At 47.4% G+C, this 20619-nt stretch overlaps 1 protein-coding gene across 4 annotated transcripts in view; it reads right to left on the bottom strand.

The window, feature by feature from the left end:
• The window catches only part of NBEAL2 (neurobeachin like 2), a 528491-nt gene that overhangs the window by 115843 nt on the left and 392029 nt on the right, over positions 1-20619 (bottom strand). For all 4 annotated transcript variants that reach the window (XM_029588231.1, XM_029588232.1, XM_029588229.1 and 1 more), the window contains 5 exons: positions 18858-19017; positions 16852-16989; positions 11378-11683; positions 5765-5914; positions 2744-2901 (listed from right to left, as the gene is read on the bottom strand). In XM_029588231.1, coding sequence (XP_029444091.1) covers positions 2744-2901; positions 5765-5914; positions 11378-11683; positions 16852-16989; positions 18858-19017 — 912 coding nt within the window. The remainder of the gene's footprint in view (positions 1-2743; positions 2902-5764; positions 5915-11377; positions 11684-16851; positions 16990-18857; positions 19018-20619) is intronic.

Raw genomic sequence — 20619 nt, 5'->3', positions numbered from 1 at the left:
CAGGTTCTTATGGCCTGGACTGGCCACTGTTGGAAACAGGATGCTGGGCTTGATGGACCCTCGGTCTGACCCAGTATGGCATGTTCTTATGTTCTTATGAGAAAGCCCCTGAGAGTCCCCCACCCACGGAGGTTCTCAGCTTGCTGGGCTTCCCATGCTTGTTCTCCGATAAAGCAGCTGAGGGTAGATCTGAGACTTTTAGGTTACTTGGAATGCCACTTAGCTGCAGAGTGTTTACTTCATCCTGTCCCCCATCTTCCCTGCTTGTAGACGCATCACCGGCTGCCTGATCTACCAGGGAAGAGGAAGGGAGGGGCTGTGTTCCTCCATAGTCAGGTGAGAAGTGCAGAGAGGGCAGAGGGAACTTGGCACCGTAGAGACTCTCTTAGTCCTCCAGGCAGGGCATCTCCTCCGCCTTAAGATGTCGCTCTTTGTTATGCCTGCTGGCTAGAAACGCTGAGGTGCCGATGCACATACAGTTGGGCCCACGCCTACTTCCACCCATTCCTGATTCTAGCACTGCCTGAGTGGGCCCCTCTCAGTACCTGCACAATCTGTGCCCGCGCTCCGAATCGCGAGGGAGCCCTTCTCCCACTGGGGCAGTTTCCACTCTCTTTTACCCTTCTCTTGGTTTATTTATTTATTTATTGCACCACTAAGGAATAGAGGAGAGAGAAGGAAGAGCCAGGGCGAAGCACTTAGTGTCTGCAGCTCCCATCTGGTAGGGGAGCTCCCGTTCCCACAGGGAGATGGGAGCTACCCTACCAGAACAGCCACTCCATCCCCCAACGAGGATTGGGGGCACGGCCCGAGGGTATCTCACCGGGGGAGAGCCAAAGCAAGCATCCTGGAAATTGTGGCTACTAGGGGAAGGCCCACCAGGACTGCTCCTGAAGCTGGGAAGGGGTCTTTCAGGTGGCAAACTTACCAACTTGAGACGTCGAAAGGAAAATTGGTTCTTACCTGCTAATTTTCGTTCCTGTAGTACCACAGATGGAGACAGAGAAAGTTTCGCTGGCACTGGCATATAACCTGGTCTGCCACCTGCAGTCACTCAGTATTGACTGTACCCAAGCCAAGATACCACTGAACATAAACAAACACATCCCCACATAACACGTGCCCCTGAACCAGCAGTAGGATGCGGCTCTGTTACCAGCCGAAAAGACCAAATGAAACCTGAGCCATTCTACAGTCTATTTACAACAACAGATCGAGCGGACTCTCCACTCCTCCTCACCCCAAGGAGCTTTGCAGCTTGTTGACCAGTTATGTGGTGAGAATAACACTCCCGCTCCTTATCCCATGGCATGAACAGAGCGCCCCGATGGAGAAACAAACAAAAAGAAAACTACTCCCTTTTTTTTTTTTTTTTTACTCGAAAACTTTAAGAGAAAATGCAACAGACCACTTTCCTGAAGCTTCCTGAAGCTTAGTAGCAGGCTCTGGGCATCCTCCTGGTGGGGAGGGAGCTAGCACCACCAGTTATCCACCCCCAACGGCGATAAGGACCGAGCCAACAAGGGTTCCCAACCTCCAGGCCAGAAGGGATGGCCCCACCAGGACCTGCCTTTTGGCAGGTACTCTTCACTCATAAACTTTGCCTGATTTATTTTTTTATTTTATTTTTTTTTAACTAATCCTCAGTCTGCAGGTTTTGCTCCGCCACCATCTGCTGCAGACACAAAAATACTTAATAGTTAAGTTAAAAAAAAAAAAAGGAGCCCTTACAACACTGAGACAGAGCCTCACATAATAGCAAAATACAGGCTGTCTCAGAAAAAGAAGGGTACCTAGAGCCTGCAGCGGCCTGCAACGACCCAAGCGGCCTGTGAAGGGGAGGAATCTGGAAATCCAGATTTACACCCCATGGGCGCCCGGGTCGCCCGCCTCAACCGGACAGGGAGAATCCCTCAGGATCCAGAAAAAAAAATAAACCTCCGGGAGGAAGGCTCAAAAAGGGAAAACAAAAGTGAAAAATAAAAATGGTCTCAAGTCTTAGAACTGCAGGTTTGCACCTATCCACCATCTGCTGGAGACAGAGACATACTGAGGGACTGCGGGTAGCACGAGTGGTTAAGCAGCAGTGTCAGTAAAACGTTCTCTGTCTCCATCTGCTGGAGACAGAGACATACTGAGGGACTGCGGGTAGCACGAGTGGTTAAGCAGCAGTGTCAGTAAAACGTTCTCTGTCTCCATCTGCTGGAGACAGAGACATACTGAGGGACTGCGGGTAGCACGAGTGGTTAAGCAGCAGTGTCAGTAAAACATTCTCCGCCTCCATCTGCTGGAAGGGAGGCACAACCCAGGAGTCTGGACTGATCCGTGTATGTACAGGGAAATCAAGATTCAAATGGATTTGAGGCGGGTTGCATGAGAAGAGAGAAATGTACAGACAAACTCAAAGTAAGGTGTACTTTATACTCTCCTTCTGGGCAAAACGCAGGAGGGTCGGAATGCAAAGCAACAGCTCAGAATCACAGTACAACAGACACCACAAAAACAGGGGCCTGGCACACAATTTTGCATGTGGGAGCACTCCTGGAATGCAAGAGGTAACTTAGGTTTAGAAATTTTGCAGGCCGCCAACCGCTAATCAGTTGTTATTTTTCTTTAAATCAAAAGCAGGGCACGTTTCAAGCCAACACTACCAAATTGGGCCCCCCCCCTCCCCCGACAAAAGCCCACAGACCTGCCTGCCCTCCTCTCCCCGTCCCCCACCCCTCCCCCTCAGGCTTCTCACCGCTCAGCCCAGGCACCCCGCTGGCAAGTCAGGAGGCGGCACAACGACTTCCACTGTCGCAGCACGGCGTTGTGATGGCTGGTGATCTGCTTCAGGACGTTGGCGTAGCGCATGTTCTCCTGCTTTGCCCGTCTCATGGTTGGCTCCAGCAACAGATTCTACAAAAAGAACCACCATCCGCCCCCACAACAAAATAAAATGAGAAATTTGTACTGCGTTCTCTTTCCACTTGTCACCAAGCGGCGAGAGCACCGGGCTGGACGCACATTTTACATCCCGCCTCCGCGTTCGTTGAGGCTGGCCCGTCAAATACTGCCAACGCTTACGGCCCCCGTTGCTGCCGGCACCCAAAACGTAGACCCTCGACTTTGGGGAAAACACCTCCCGGTGCTCCAGCCGAGCCGTGGGCTCCCTTCTCTCACCCCCGATTCTAGTGCCGACACACGGGTGCAGCCCCACAAGCAGTCCTGCTCTGCACCTTGCTATCTTCCCTTTTTTTTTTTTTTTTTAAAAGCAAGAGAGCCTTGCAAAAAAAAGAATACTTCCCTGCTTCTGGCTGAAGGAGAGAGGCCTCAGAGAGGGAGAGGGAACCAGGACCCTTGGGCTGTCAGCCCCCTCTGGATGCTGACGGTCGAGCCAATACAGGGATCTCCAGCTCACTGCTCAACCTGAGGGATGGCCCACGAAGTAACCTAACACCTCAGGGAGCCTCCATGAAGTCCTTCGTGCTATCCTCTGCTTCTACTTCGTTCAGTCTTTTTCCTCTAATTTTTCTTTCTTTCTTTTTTTTTTTTTTAATTACAGGATTCAGGTTTGCACCTCTACAATCAGCTGGCGACAGAAATACTGAGGGACTGCAGGTGGCACTCTCGGTTAAGTAGCAGTGTCACCTGCTACTTAACCGAGAGTTAAGTAGCAGGTGGCACTGACTGATCTGGGGCATGAACAGGAATGGCAAATTTTCAAAGCCACTTCCCCGGGTGGTAAACCAGCCTGTCTTAAAATTGTCCTCACTCAATCCGGCTCCAAGGACGCGCTGCGGGGATCCCCACAGCACCCGCGCTTTCAGCCGGATTGAGCAGGGGCATTCCCGAGGACTGTACTCTGGGTGGGATCGTAAAATAACACGAGTAGACTGTACTTTAGATCTACATGTGTTGTTTTCCATAGGAATTTTACCCACAGGAACGATGGGCGGGAAAAGTCTGTGGCTACTCTGGACCCAGAGCAATTTTCCCCTTTGCTATTTGGTGCACAGTCCATGGGTAAAAAGCACCCACAGACAATTCTGAAACTCCATAGGCAGTTTGCAGGGCCACAGGGTGTTTTTGTTCATGTTTTTTTTTTGTTTTGTTTTTTCAACTGAATGTCAGTTAATTTAACTGACAGTTGAAAAACCTGATGCCACTTTACCCATTTATTTTTAGTTAATAACATTGACTCATGGTACTCGGGGCTCCCTTGCAGAGCTGCTAGCACCTGAAACGTCTTAAAGAGGGAATATCTGTGTGCAGGAGAGACAGAAGGATGAGAGATGTCTCATCTACACCCAAACTGCAGAGATCCAGAAAAAGTTCAAGGGAGAACATAAGAACATAAGAATTGCCATCCTGGGTCAGACCAAGGGTCCATCAAGCCTAGTATCTTGTTTCCAACAGTGGCCAATCCAAGTCACAAGTACCTGGCAAGTACCCAAACATTAAATACATCTCAAGCTACTATTGCTTAATAATTAATAGCAGTTTATGGAGTTTTCCTCTAGAAACTTATCCAAAGCTTTTTTAAACCCAGCTACACTAACTGTACTAACCACATCCTCTGGCAATGAATTCCAGAGTGAAAAATAATTTTCTTCGATTTGTTTTAATTGAGCTACTTGCTAACTTCATGGAGTGCCCCCTAGTCCTATTATCTGAGAGCAAATAACTGATTTACATTAACTTGTTCAAGTCCTTTCATGATTTTGTAGTTCTCTATCATATCCCCCCATCAGTGGTCTCTTCTCCAAACTGAATAGCCCTAACTTCCTTATCCTTACCTCCTACGGCAGCCTTCCATGCTACTTATCATTTTGGTCGCCCTTCTCTGCACTTTCTCCAATGCAACAATATCTTTTTTGAGATGCGGCGACCAGAATTGTGCACAGTATTCAAGATGCGTCTCACCATGGAGCGATACAGAGGCATTATGACATCCATCATTTTATTTGCCATTCCCTTCTTAATAATTCCTAACATTCTGTTTGCTTTTTTGATCGCCACAGTACACTGAGCTGACAATTTCAATGTATTATCCACTATGATGCCTTTCCTGGGTAGTAACTCCTAAGATGGAACCTAACATCATGTAACTACAACAAGGGTTATTTTTCCCTATATGCATCACCTTGCACTTGCCCACATTAAATTCATCTTCCATTTGTATGCCCAATTTTCCAGTCTCGCAAGATCCTCCTGCAATTCATCACAATTCACTTGAGATTTAACTACTCTGCATAATTCTGTATCATCTCCAAATTTGATCACCTCACTTGTACCCCTTTCCAGATCATTTATAAATATATTGAAAAGTAAGGATCCCAATACAGATCCCTGAGGCACTCCACTGCCCACTCCCTTCCACTGAGAAAATTGTCCATTTAATCCTACACTCTGTTTCCTGTCTTTTAGCCAGTTTGCAATCCATGAAAGGACATCGCCACCTATCCCATGACTTTTTAGTTTTCTTAGAAGCCTCTCATGAAGGACTTTGTCGAACACCTTCTGAAAATCCAAATAGGTTTTTTTTGTTGCCAGAGAATCTCCTTCCTATATAGGGAGGACAAAATCTCTTTCCATTTTCCCCAAAGTGAAAGAATACTTTTCAGGAATAAGGATTCAAAATCTGCACTCAAAGAGCTGTGTCCAGCTTTCCTGGGGCCAAAGCGGACCTTTTTCATTCTCTTGCGCAATGAAACCAAAAGGAGGGAACTACTGGTGAGGTGAGATGTGTGAAACCAGTCCCTTCCAGCGCAGCATTTACCTGGAATTTCCTTTTACTGTCTTCTTTCTCCTTCTCCCTCCGGGAAGAGCTGCTCATCAGCGCATCATAGCAGCCATTCCAGAAATTTGACATCTGGTCATGACTCCTGGTAAACGTGTCCATTTCAAACTGAAACATGGTGGGCTGAATCTGTCCAGGGAGAACAGGAAAGCATCAGTGGTGTCAGAAACACGGAAACAAGAAGGGACAGAAGGGCGGGACCCACCTCAGACTGAGAAGATCCGAGGAGCCCTGCCCTCCTTAATAAAGACCAAGAGGCAGTGCCCTCCTCAGTCTTGTTCTTGTTGTTATACTGAGGTCAATGCTGAGTGAGTCAGTGAACAGGAAAGGTACCTGAGCAGGATATTCAGCAGAACATACTTGGATAAGTGTTCTACTGACTATACCCCAGTAACTCTAGCACAGCTATTTTTCCTACCAAAAAGCAGAGCTGCTTACCTGTAACAGGTGTTCTCCTAGGACAGGAGGATGGTAGTCCTCACACATAGGTGACATCATCAGATGGAGTCCTGCACAGAAAACTTCTGTCACAGTTTCTAGAACTTTGACTGGCACACTGAGCATGCCCGGCATGCCACTATCCTCGCAACCACGCAGGGCCCCCCCCCTTCAGTCTCGTTACAGAAAATTACAAAAATAAAATAATAAACTTAAAATGAAACCCAACTTCACGGGGTGGCAGGCGGGTTTCATGAGGACTAACATCCTGCTGTCCTAGGAGAACATCTGTTATAGGTAAGCAACTCTGCTTTCTCCTAAGACAAGCAGGATGGTAGCCCTCACACATTGGTAAATACCTAGCTGCAGGCTGTTTCCGGACGGAACAGACCAACAGATTCCAAACAGGTGCCAACTGGCACAACAACCTAGGTGCTGTTGGTAATGGAGGAATGGTCATCCACATACATGTGAGGGTAAATTAAACAGGTATTATCATTATATCAAATATATTAAACAACATACCCGTGTGACATCTTACAAACCTTTATTTGTTACAACTTTTGTTTTAAAAAGAACATAAATATAATCTATACATACATCATATTACATGTCACGAGAGTATGAATGAGAGTATGAATGATCGTGACATGTAATATGATGTACTGTATGTATAGATTATATTTATGTTCTTTTTAAAACAAAAGTTGTAACAAATAAAGGTTTGTAGGATGTCACACGGGTATGTTGTTTGATATATTTGGCAATGGAGGAAGACAGCCTGAACCCGAAAAACAAGGCCCTAGGCGGAAGAGTTGGGTTTAGACCCAAAAAAGGTTTCGGAGGACAGATTGGCTGAAGCTACCATCCTGGCGGCAGTCTCTGTCCAAGCAATAGTGAGCTGTGAACGTATAAAAGAGAACTCCATGTCGCAGCTCTGCAGATCTTCGACACCGGGACCGCTCGCAAGTTAGCCACTGAAGTTGCCATGGCCCAGATGGAGTGAGCCTTAACATGGCCCTCAAGCTGCAATCCTGCTTGCGCATAGCAGAACAAGATGCAGTCCGGTAGCCAGGTAGACAGGGTATGTTTGGCTACTACAGCAACTCCCATTCTGTTCTTATCAAACGAGAGGAAGAGTTGTGTGGACTGTCCATGGCCTGCCGTCCTCTCAAGGCAGAACTCCAAGGCCCTCTTACAATCCAAAGTATGCAAGGCCCGTTTGCCTGGATGCGAATGAGGTCTCGGGCAGAAGGTTGGTAGGACGATAAACTGGTTCAGATGGAAGTCCGATACCATCTTAGGCAGGAACTTAAGGTGAGTACGGAGAACCACCCTATCATGGAAGAACTTCTTATAAGGTGGGCACGTCACCAATGCTTGAAGTTCACTGACCCAATGCGCTGAGATGACAGCGACCAAGAATATGACCTTCCAGGTCAGATATTTCAGGTCTCATGTGTGCATAGGTTCAAAGGGGTCCTTCATGAGGCGAGCCAAGACCACATTAAGGTCCCAAGATACAGGCGGAGGACGCAGAGGGAGCATCAACTGAAGCAGACCACACATGAACCGCCCAACTAAGGGTTGCACTGAGATGGGCGTACCATTCACCCCGTGATGATATGCCTCAATGGCACTGAGATGCACTCTGACTAAGTTGGTCTTTAAACCAGCTTCTGACAGGTGCAACAGATAGTCCAAGAGCTTAGGGGTGGAGCAGGTAAACAGGTCCAACCCATGCTGCTCACACCAGACAGCAAACCTCCTCCACTTCAGGCTGTACAACTTTCTAGTCAAAAGCTTCCTGGAGGCAACCAGAACTCGAGATACATCATAGGAAAATTAGTTTCTTACCTGATAATTTTCGTTCCTGTAGTACCTAGGATCAGTCCAGACTGCTGGGTTATGCCTCCCCTCCAGCAGATGGAGTCAGAGAAAAGCTGAAAAGCACCCCCTAGATATACCGGAGTGCCACCTGCGATCCTTCAGTATCTTCTCTGACTCCAGCAGATTGAGAGGCATAACCTGCGGTCCTGATCTTTTCAAAGAATTCTACATTGGGTGTACAGGTTCGGACAAGCCTCTGGTATATGTAAAACTGGGGGGAGAAGGACCGGCCCACCGGTAAATACTCCCCCTGGTCACCTAGGGACTGACTAGCTCCGGGTATGAGGCTTTAGGGCTCGGCCCTGCCAAGCCTGCCTCTATCCAAACCCCTGCACAGCGCGTGAGACAATCAGAGAAAATTAAAGATCTTACTTGTTTGTTTGTTTTTTTACTGCCTGTTAAATAAACTAAATTGATCTAGTCAAAGGCACCATACACTCGAACCTGTACACCCAAGGTAGAATTTTTTGAAAGGATCAGGACCGCAGGTTATGCCTCTCAATCTGCTGGAGTCAGAGAAGATACTGAAGGATCGCAGGTGGCACTCCGGTATATCTAGGGGGTGCCTTTTCAGCTTTTCTCTGACTCCATCTGCTGGAGGGGAGGCATAACCCAGCAGTCTGGACTGATACTGGTACGTACAGGGAAAAGACAATGCCAGGGGCTACAATACTAGCCTTTCAACATTCAGGTCATCAGAGACAATACTCTGAGGTCCCGCCCTGATCCTGTGTGACTAAGGTTGGGGAGAGCCACAGACTGATCGGGTTCCAGACCAAGAGGTCCTGCAGGAGTGGGAAGCAAGCTTGCCGTGGCCATTAGGGTGCTATGAGGATCATGGTTCCCCCATCCTGCCGGAGCGTCCTCATCACCAGCGGAAGCAGAGGATATGCGTAGAAAAGCCCCTTGCGGGCAAAGGCATCCGAGGCTGGTTTGCCGTCTTCCCCGTAGAGGGAGCAAAAGGGGGAGGCAAACAGATCCACGTCTGGGATTCCCCAATGATGGAAGATCGTGTGCGCTACCGCCGGGTCCAGGAACCACTCGTGTGGCCGAAAAGCCCGACTGAGGCGGTCTGCCACTATGTTCTCTGTCCCCGCCAGGTATACAGCTCGAAGTATTATATTCTGAGAGCAAGCCCAAGACCGAATCTGAACTGCCTGCTGGCACAGGAGGAACGATCCGATGGCTTGATGGCCATGGGCTCTCCTCGACCCCGCGGCATCGATATGTCTGATGCCGGCATGGACGATCCCAACTTCCCGGGGCCAAAAAAGCTTTTCCATTTTATCTAAATGCGCCTGACGACCTTTAAGAGTCATCTGGTCGCAAAACCAGCAACTCCAGATATCGTGCGATTGCCCCCAGGCAAAAAATACAAAAATCATGCTGATCAAAGACAATGTCCACGAGCACTGCGGGCATCGCTGAAACCCGGAGGAGGCCATGCCTCGAGCCGGTAAGTGGTCATTACAGGGTGGACACAGATGCCAAAACCCTCCCGGAACCAACCACAAATAAGATATAAATTCACCACGCTGCCCTACTCACTAGGGGGGGGAGGGGGGGGACCAGGAAAGGGGGACCCAGCGTGAAGGTGTACAAAAAAAATCAAGAAAAATTAGAGAACAGAGCAGAGCTCTGCTACAGTGAGGCAACAGCACCACACGTGGCCGTGTGGATAGTGCCACGCTGGGCATGCTCAGTGTGCCAGTCAAAGGTCTAGAAACTCTGACAGACATTTTCTGTGCCGGGCTCCATCTGATGATGTCACCCATGTGTGAGGACTAACATCCTGCTGTCCTAGGAGAATTACCCAGATAACTTTAGCTGAGTAGCGATGAATATCAGTGCTCGCTAGCTAACCTTTAGCACCATTTTTTTTTTACCTGCTACATTTTGTGTGGGTAATAAGTTTCCCAGACAAAACTTAGCTGGGGAATGGGAGGGGTGGTGGCGAGTTTTCGAAATCTCGTTTTTTGTCCGGTTAACTCCACAAGTTATTCAGGCAAAGCCTTTGACTATCGACTTCACTGTTTTTTTTAATAACTGAAATAAAAGCACATTTTTTTTTATTATAACCAGAGCTCATGCTGTTTTCCTGCTTTGACCCATGCACAGGCTCTGATGACAACCAGCCTAGCAGGGCCTCATTTATTTGAGAATGGTGGGGAACAACCAAGCAGAAGAAACTTCCAGAAACTTTGCATATCACTATTCTCTCATAAATGAAAAAAAAAATGAAAAGAAAAAGCTGGACTTTAATGTTTTAGGATACAAATCACCAAGACATTTCTCACATTCCATATCTTTAGGGGGGGAAAGAAAGCTGTGTAAACTAGAAGGCTGATATTCAGAAGCCGTTTAGACGGATAACTGAAAAGTTATCCAATTAAATGACTAACTGGCGATATGCATCGCCATATGCGCCTAGAATTTAGGCGCATAAGTGGGAGGCATTCCGGGGATAGGCAGGAGGCGTTTCTGGGCGGAGCAGAGTTAGCCACATAAGTTATGCAGCTAATTCCAATATTCAGAGTTAGCCGCTTAACCTATGTGGCTAACTCTGGTCGGGCCATAGGGCTGTCCTAATGTTAGCCAGATATGTTTATCCAGCTAAGCAGCCGAGCCGCACAGAGGCTGAAAATGGACCCCTAGACCTTTAGGAGGTAATTTTCAAAGGAGTTATTTGCATAAATGTAATATACTATCGTAGTAATTTTCACGCTTAAAGTGCACTTATGCGCATAAAACCTATGGACCATTCGATGGCATATATTGTAGCAAATTTCAAGAGCCCATTTACATACGGAAAGTACATTCACATATATAAAACCCAGTTTTAGGCATGTAAATCCTTATGAAAATTACCCTTGGTTTGCTTAAACTGCCAGCTGTGCACCATTTAAAACTATCCAGCTATTTCAGATGTGCGACGACAGCAGCTCTCCAGAATAGCCTCCTACTAGGGGCACCTCTGGACTGCGAGTCAGGCCATGCAACCTTGTGCACCCTGGAGGCGTAGTGGTGGTGGGGAGGGGGGGGGGAGGGGAGAAGAGTGGAAGATGATACATTAAAATGCTCGCTCATAGTAAGGAAATATCCTAACACTCTAATTGTGAGGGAGGAAATCTGCTGCCTCTAGTAGATCAGGAAGGAAGCGGACAAGCACTTATGAAAAAGAGCTGGGCCGATAGCACAGCCACCTAGTGATTAAAGCTCTCCGGCCACCTGGTGGATCCACGGTCCTTTTCATCGGCCACCTACATGCTTCTCGATGAAGATCTTCCACTCGAGGGAGGTGCAGAACTGCTGGAAGTCCTCGTAGAAGGTAGGGCTGCCGTTGGTGGGGGGCAGCGAGGGCAGGTGGTACTGCAGCTGCAGGGACTCGAAGCACTGGTCCATGAGCGTGCGGATGATGGGCACCAGCCAGGAGAACGTCTCCGACTTGGCGTACAGGGACTGCATGAGAGGGGTTTCCAGTTTTCCAAGCAGATAGCTTGCCTCCTCCCTCCTGGGCGCTGAGGCCGTCTGTAGAAGGCTGTGGAGCTTTACAAAGGCTGAAGAATGCATCTGAGGAGGAGGAGAACATGAGAACATAAGAAATTGCCAAACTGGGTCAGACTAAGGGTCCATCAAGCCCAGAATTCTGTTTCCAACAGTGGCCAATCCAGGCTACAAGTAACTGGCAAGTACCCAAACACTAAGCAGATCCCATGCTACTGATGCCAGTAATAGCAGTAATGGACTTCTCCTCCAAGAACTTATCCAAACCTTTTTTGAACCCAGCTACACTAACTGCACTAACCACATCCTCTGGCAACAAATTCCAGAGCTTAATTGTGCGCTGAATGAAAGAATTTTCTCCAATTAGTTTTATATGTGCTACTTGCTAACTTCATGGAGTGCTCCCTAGTCCTTTTATTATCCGAAAGAGCAAATAACCAATTCACATTTACCCATTCTAGACATCTCATGATTTTAAAGACCTCTATCATATCCCCCCTCAGCCATCTCTTCTCCAGGCTGAACAGTCCCAACCTCTTTACCTCACTCATCATATTCCTTTCCAGATCATTTATATATGTATTGAAAAGCACCGGTCCAAGTACAGATACCTGAGGCACTCCACTGTTTACCCTTTTGCACTGAGAAAATTGACCATTTAATCCTATTCTGTTTCCTGTCTTTTAACCAGTTTCTAATCCACAAAAGGACATTGCCTCCTATCCCATGGCTTTTTAGTTTTCTTAGAAGCCTCTCATGAGGGACTTTGTCGAATGCCTTTTGAAAATCCAAATACACTACATCTACCGGTTCACCTTTATCCACGTTTATTAACCCCTTCAAAAAAATGAAGCAGCTTTATGAGGCAAGACTTCCCTTGGGTAAAGCCATGCTGACTGTAGGAGAACACCACAGGACAGGCATTATTATTTTTATGAAATATTGCATCATACTACAAGCCACGTATAAACGATAGTCATATTCCATGAATCCCAGGGTTACATCCCATCCAATCAGTTCAGCATGGCAATGAATCTTTTAGTTACATAGGAAATTACGGCAGACAAGAACCAAAATGGCCCATCCAGTCTGCCCAGTAACAATTGTATGCACAGCTACCCAAAGCAGACCAAATTTCCACACATAACCCAACATCCAATACTGTTCTGACTCTTTTAGGGTTGTAACTGCAGCGTCGTGCAGGTTTCCTCACATCTTCTAGGAAGAACAATGCAAACATATCACTGCTGTTTCCGGCTGTAACTGTCTCTCTGTGCAGATTACTACTTTGCTTCATGTCCTACTCTTCCCATTAAGTATCTTCTGTGTTTATCCCATGCTTTTTTAAAAAAAATTTTTTTTTTAAGTCTGTTGCTGTTTTTGTCTTCACCACCTCCTCTGGGAGGGCATTCCGGGCAACCACTACCCTCTCCATGAAATAATTATTTCTTAAAGTTCCTTGGAACTTTATATCGTGACCCCTAGTTCTACAGCTTCCTTTCCTTTGAATAAAGCATTGCTTCTTGTGCATTAATACCTTTCAGGTACTTAAATGTCTGCATCATACCTCCCCACCAACCCATATCTCCTCTCTTTTGGGGTATACTTATTAAGTTTATTCAGTCTCATCTCATAGGGCTGTTGAAACAAACCCTGCAGCATTTTGGTTTCCTTTCTGTGGACTGTCTCTAGCCTCTCTCTATCCTTACTGAGACAGGTCTTCCAGAACTGAACAAAGTATTCTAGGTGAGGCCTCACCAATGACCTGAAAAGAGGCATTACTACTGCTCTTATTTTATTGGTTATGCCTCTCCCTATGCATCCAAGCACCTTCCTGGTTTAGTCACTGACTTATCACATTGTTTCACTACCTTGACATCATCCAACACAATCACCCCAAGGTCCCTCTCCTGGTCAGGGCACATCAACTCTTCACCACCTAGTGGAGAGAGGCCTTGGGGTGACAGGTGGGGGTGACAGGTGGTGTCCAAAGCCAGGAGGAGAGGCATAACCTGCAGAAAAAGAGGTAATAAGGCCTCTTTACATGTCACTGGTGAAGCCTCACCCTGAATACTGTGCTCAGTTCTGGAGGCTATATCTCAGCTATCCCAAGATTCTTTTGTAAAGTTTGCATTTTTACATCTCTTACCAAATTCCTAGCTCCACCCTACAGGTCCAGCCTGGGAGATTTCTCTGTAGGGTATTAGATATTATACATTAGGGATGTGCATTCGTTTGCAACGTATTGGCAATCCGCAACGTATATGCCATATTCGTTGTATTCGTGGGGGTCACAAAACGTATGGCGAACCCCCACGAATACAACGTATCACTAACGAATAAACCCCCACCCTCCTGACCCCCCCACCAAGACTTGCCAAAAGTCCCTGGTGGTCCAGCGGGGGCCCTGGAGCGATCTCCTGCACTCGGGCTATCGGGGGTACTGGAGTGTTTGCTAAAAGTCCCTGGTGGTCCAGCGGGGGTCCTGGAGTGATCTCCTGCAATTGGGCCGTTGGTTGCCAGTATTCAAAATGGCGCCGATAGCCTTTGCCCTTACTATGTCACAGGGGATCCCTGGTGGTCTAGCAGGGGTCCTGGAGCGATCTCCTGCAATCGGGCCGTCGGCTGCCAGTATTCAAAATGGCGCCGATAGCCATGTGACAGGTCGGCCCCTGTCACATGGTAGGAGCACAAGATGGCACCGGCCGTCCATTGCTCCTACCATGTGACATGGCCGACCAATGGCACCGGTAGCTCCTGTGACATAGTAAGGGCAAAGGCTATCGGCGCCATTTTGAATACCAGCAGCCTGAGTGCAGGAGATCGCTCCAGGACCCCCGCTGGACCACCAGGGACTTTTGGCAAGTCTTGAGGGGGTCAGGAAGGTGGGGGGGGGGGGGTTGTAGTAAATTAAATTTAAAGGGTTGGGATGGGGTTTTTTTTGGGAAACGAATACATATGTAACTAACGAACAGATTGGGGTCCCCCGAGAACGGATGCAACAGATTTGGGTCCCGACGAATACGAATACCGAATGGGATGAATCCGTCCCTGCTGCACATCTCTATTATACATGGTGCTCCTAGTGGCTTATCTTAGGCCAGTGGCGTACCATGAGGAAAGGGTTTCAATCCACTCCAAACCTGTGCACCTTAGCACTCATACAATAATTGCTACTGCAGACAAGACCCATTCTCTTAACTTACCACTCACGGATGTTTTACAGTAATTAAAGAAATCATAAGACAGTCCCATGTCTAGCAGTAGCACTGATGGAAGAATCACAAGAAGGGGTCACAAGAGTTGCGAAGGCCATCAGACTGGTGCTGTCTACTTCCTCGTGGTGGAAAGATAATAGATTGGACTGATAAGGCATCAGGATCTACAATGGGATGCTTCGGGAACACACACACACACACAGACACACATTTGGATATCCGACCAGCAGAAAACAGGGTGTTAACAAGCTGTGCAATACTTATCACTTCAAGCTCCTGCATGCAGCCACCTCCAGGGAAGATGGGCCCAATAGCACATTTCTGTTGCCTGAACCACATGGCTGCAAGCACAGGGTGGAAATGACGCTATTATCACTATTTATGTATTTGGGTTTATTACCTAACAATTTCTGAATCTAAAGAAGGATAGACAAGGATTCATCCTGAGATAATTCAACAATAGAACTGAACATGGGAAAATACACATCTTAGTAAAACAATAGCTTGTAGCAGCATGTTCTAGGGTGGAACACACCATTCCAATAAGCAGATGTTCTCTCTGGTTTTCTTCATCTAGTCCTTCCATCTTGCTGTGAATCCCTAAGGCCCAGCACCATTTCTCTATGTACCTTATTTTAAAACCTCACCGTGGACCTTTCCATACATTTTGGGGCGGATTTTAAGAGCCCTGCTCGCCGGTGAGCCTATTTTACATAGGCCTACCGGCGCGCGCAGAGCCCCGGGACTCGCGTAAGTCCCGGGGTTTTCGGAGGGGGGCGTGTCAGGGGGCGGGGCCGAGCGCCGCGCCGTTTTCGGGGCGTGCCGGCAGCGTTTTGGGGGCGGGCCCGGGGGCGTGGCCGCGCCCTCCGTACCCGCACCCATGTCGTGTCCCGGCGCGCTAGCGGCCCGCTGGCGCACGGGGATTTACGTCTCCCTCCGGGAGGCGTAAATCCCCCGACAAAGGTAAGGGGGGGGTTTAGACAGGGCCGGGCGGGTGGGTTAGGTAGGGGAAGGGAGGGGAAGGTAAGGGGAGGGCAAAAGAAAGTTCCCTCCGAGGCGAACGGGGGTAGGCTGCGCGGCTCGGTGCGCGCCGGCTATACAGAATCGATAGCCTTGCGCGCGCCGATCCAAGATTTTAGCGGATACGCGCGACTACGCACGTATCTACTAAAATCCCGCGTACTTTTGCTTGCGCCTGATGCGCCAGCAAAAGTACATGAACGCGCCGTGTTTGAAAATCTACCCCTTTATGTTTTACGCTTTTTTTGGGGGGGGGGAGGGGTCTTTTTCACAATTTCCCCCCCTTGGTGATCTCTGCTTGCTCTCCCCTACCCAGACAATTCAGGGGACCCTCACTGACCCGAGGGTCGGAGGGGAGTCTCCTCTGAGGCACATCCTCGGCAGAATCCACTACAGTGGTGACAGCCAGTTTCCCTCCCTCTCTGAACCATCGCACAGCACCTCCAGCCTCGAAGGACGTGAGGCCTGGACAGATTCACCTTCCCCGGGGCCCAAGCCACAGGGGGAGGGGTCCTGCTTTTTGACAATTTCTAAATCTTGATAGGCACCTTTCGTTACAGAAACATCCTGTTTTTAACACACATTTTCTTTGGGCTCACTCTTCATGCTTTACACAAATAATGTATTAAGTTAGTCTACTAAAATATATATATTTGTTTTTATTTGTTAAGCTTTATTTCTGTGCATTCAGGTGGACTAACCCACAGCCAAGCTATATATCAATGTGATGACTCCATTGAGATTTGATGAGAGTCAAGGAATGGGTTTCTGATTTACTTCAGATTGATAATGTTGGGCGTGTTTAACGAGAGAGGCTTTCACAAATCTGAAACAATATAATCTCGGGAAGAAAACAGTTAATCAGGAAAACTGGCGATCTTAAATCTCGTCAGCTAGCCAAACACTCTGCAGATTGCATGGGATTTTATTTTTTTGGTGACAGAGCTGGTTAAAGCTCATCTCACAAGCGGCTCACGGTGACACGATCCCATTTACCTGCGTGTCCTCCAGCGTGACGTATCCCGTGATGATCCGCAGGCCAATCTGAGCCATTTCTTTCAGGTCTGAGGTCCCATTGGCCAGGTGATACCACACCCCCAGCTTATCCAGCAGGCTGCTGACGCCTTCGAAGATCTATGCCAGGAGGAAAGCAAAGGCAAAACATCAGATGGTATTCACAGTCAAGGCTGCTTTCCGCTCTCCCTCAGGGCTTCGCCATCCTAGGCCTCGGTACTTCATTTGTTCACAAGCAACTCAGATGGCCGTGAACAAGTGTTCAATTGCTTAAACATAGAAACACAGAAATGACGGCAGAAAAAGATCAATCGGCCCATCCAGTCTGCCCAGCAAGCTTCACGCATGCACTCTTACACATTCTCCCTCCCTGTTTACTACGTTGCAAAGGATAGTCTTCAAAAATCTGTCTTATCTAGCACTCATGAGTTTTGAATGAAGAGAAAAAAAAATACTGCCTTTCCCTTATGTCTCTTCATAGTTGTTTTTGTAAATGTTTTCTATTCAACTGTCACATTCTTTTTCCCGTCCTCTATGTACAGTGCTGTGTGTGTTGATGGCACTTTATAAGTAATAAATAATAACCTTTAGATACTAGCTACCATAAAGTTAACTCATATTTCAGGGGCTAGTGTTAGTCTATGGTGCTGTGCCAGCTTGGTCCTGATCCAGGACTCGGGTCTCCCCGTCCTGAGCTGATCTGTAGGTAAACCCAGCAGCACAGGATTGGATCACCCGGTGTCTTAGGGAAGGGACTGATGTTATAATTGAGGAGTACCAGGGATGAGCAAGGAATAGTCACTGTTTTACTGCAATAGCTGGGCAATCTGACAGCGGTCCAGAGCAGGTCCTGAGACTGCTTCTGTCAAGGGCCATGTGAGTGCGCTTTTTTTATCTTTTTTTTACTATGACATACATATATATTAATTTACTTGTAATTTTCACAACAAAAAAAATATACACATAGCACCCACATTAATGCAGGAAATTTCACATATATAGAAGAGGTTGCTTGGCAACTGAGTGCATCTTAAAACTAAAAGTGCCACCTTCTGACAAGTTTACTTAGGGAATAGCCACTGCTATTAATTGCATCAGTAGCAATTCGTTTTTGGGTACTTGCCAGGTTCCTGCGGCCTGGTTTGGCCTCTGTTGGAAACAGGATGCTGGGCTTGATGGACCCTTGGTCTGACCCAGAATAGCAATTTCTTATGTTCTTATGTCATTTTTGCTACACCAGATTAACCTGGCTATCCCTCTGAAGATTCTTAGAACAATAAGTCCACCTAGTTTTATGATATTTCTAATGATTTATTGCATGTAACAGAAACCGATGGACCTCCCAAACTCAAGCAACCATCAGAACAGGGAATAATGACGCAGGAGGCTGTGCTACACACTTCAGTGTTGCATTCTGGTCTGGCCCAGGTCCTACTATAGGGATCATCTTTGGGAGTGGTTTGTCTTGTCACTGCACTATAGATGTGCACTCTTCATGACCCATGTGAACCATGGCTGATCAAGGCCTCTGAGAATAGCTTTCTATATGTACTCTGTTGGATCCCCCAGTGATGCTGAATGCAAAGCCTCGTCTTTAAGTCCTTCTGAAATCTCTCTGGAAGTTACATGGGTGGAAGAGACAATTGATAGCCTAAAACTCTTCACCTTCAGGGAAAAAAAAATATATCTGGGTTGACTTTTTTTTTTTTTTTATTACTACTACTTAGACTGAGCTGCAGCAGAGATGACCAACTGGGATGCTCAACACCCTCAAACGATTCAAGGGGTCAGGATACCCAAAATGAAGAGCTATGACAGACATTTCAACAAGAACTTGGTCCCAGCCATCCCTGGACTTACTAAATTTGCTGAGTTGCCGCGGGCAGCGGAAGCTCCCGGTTCACCAAAGCTTTGCCTACTTGCCTCTTCCTCACCCTAGCACTAAGCTTCACCAAACCAAAGAAAAAGCTTTAACAGAACATCCAAACCTTCTCACTCCAGAGGGCCTGGTTGCTGTGTCCCTCTGAAAACAAGAAATCCTGGAGGAGCCTCAGCAGCTTGAGAACGTTGTGCGTGAGACAGGGTAAGGCGCCCGCTGTGGACTCCTTGATGTCTGTGAACGCAGACTCCAGCATCATCTCCAAGAGGCTGAAAGGGGAGAAGAGGAAAGCACAGAAAGGCAGCTTTAGGAACAACGAGAGGCCTTTCTTTTTCCGTAAATTCTGTCCATAGGCCTAAAAAACACATTTTATTTTTTCTCAAAAGAACTAAGTTCATTGTGCACATCAAGAATGCTTTAAGGTAATAGAGGGAACCACACAAACTCCTTAAAAACATGACAGAGCCTATAATCAAACAAAAAATATATATAAGGCTATCCCAGACAAAAAACCTGTACTTAGAGCCTGCAGCCAACCAAGCGGCCTCGTGAAGGGGAGGGATCTGGACCACCAGATTTACACCCCACAGGTACTCGGCTCGGGCACACACAAGGGTCACCAACCCCCGGCCCGCCTGCCTCAACCGGATAGGGAGAACTCCTCAGGATTCAGAAAAAAAAATTAATAAATCCCCGGGAGGAAGGCTCAAAATAAAAGTAAAAATAAAAATTGTCTCAGTCGCAGAACTATAGGTTTGCACCCACCTACCATCTAATGGAGTCAGAGAAATACTGAGGAACTGCAGGTAACCCAATGTGGTTAAGTAGCAGTGTCAGTAAAACTTTCTCTGACTCCACCTGCAGGAAGGAAGGCATAACCCAGGAGTCTGGATTGATCCGGGTACATACAGGGATTGAACTTTCCTTGAAAGAGAAAAGTATAAAATACTGATGCTCCCGGTTCCACACATTTAGACAACGCCCCATCTCAAGACTGAAAACATCAGCCTGCCTGTTCATTGGTTGCCTTCTTCCTTAATTTGCTAAACCGCCAGTCCCTTTGCAGTACCACGGTCCTTTTCAGCATCCAGGAAGCTCGGTGTCTGAACCAACAGCCTTCCGGCTCCAAACAAATGTCTTGCTCACCAAATTCAGGATCAGTCACATCAGCAGCATATTCAGTAAGTAAAGGAGCAGAGGAGCAGCCTAGTGGTTAGCACAGCAGACCGCGACCAGCTTCTCCTCCTGATGCTCCTTCTGACCTTGGGCAAGTCACTTCACCCCCTCCACTGCCTCAGGTACTAACTTCGGGGGCTCATTCACTAAACCATGTTACGCCATCTACCACGCATAAAACATAGAAATCCTTCCCTGTACGTACCCGGATCAGTCCAGGACAGCTGGGTTTTGCCTCCCCACCAGCAGATGGAGACAGAAGAAGACTTTGTGGACTCTGTCCTATACCCATATTCAAAAGCGTTTAGCGGGGTAACTCAGAGGTTAGCCAGCTAAATTAATGTTTGGGCACTTATCCAGCTAAATTCTAGCCGGCTAATAAGATAGCTTGCTAGAATTTAGCCGGCTAAGTCTGGTCGGGCCAAAGAGCTGCCCTAACTCAAAGACAGCCTCCTAGATTCAATAGTGCGATTTCACTACTGAATATAGCTCCAAAGTTAGCCAGATAATTTTATCCGGCTAACTTTGCTAGTCGGACTGTGTCTGAAAATGGACCTTGCTGTTTTTTTGCACAGTTAAATGGCCTAACGCGGGGAGTAATTTCAAATACCTCGTGTTATTTCAGCCCCGGCACCGCGCATGCTTAAATGAGCTGCTAAGCATTTAAATGCATGCCAACCCGCTTGATACTAATC

This window comes from Rhinatrema bivittatum, chromosome 2 (assembly GCF_901001135.1).
Source record: "Rhinatrema bivittatum chromosome 2, aRhiBiv1.1, whole genome shotgun sequence".
NCBI lineage: Eukaryota > Metazoa > Chordata > Amphibia > Gymnophiona > Rhinatrematidae > Rhinatrema > Rhinatrema bivittatum.
The sequence above is the reverse complement of the archived record's forward strand: the minus strand, read 5'-3'. Positions and strand labels throughout refer to the sequence as shown.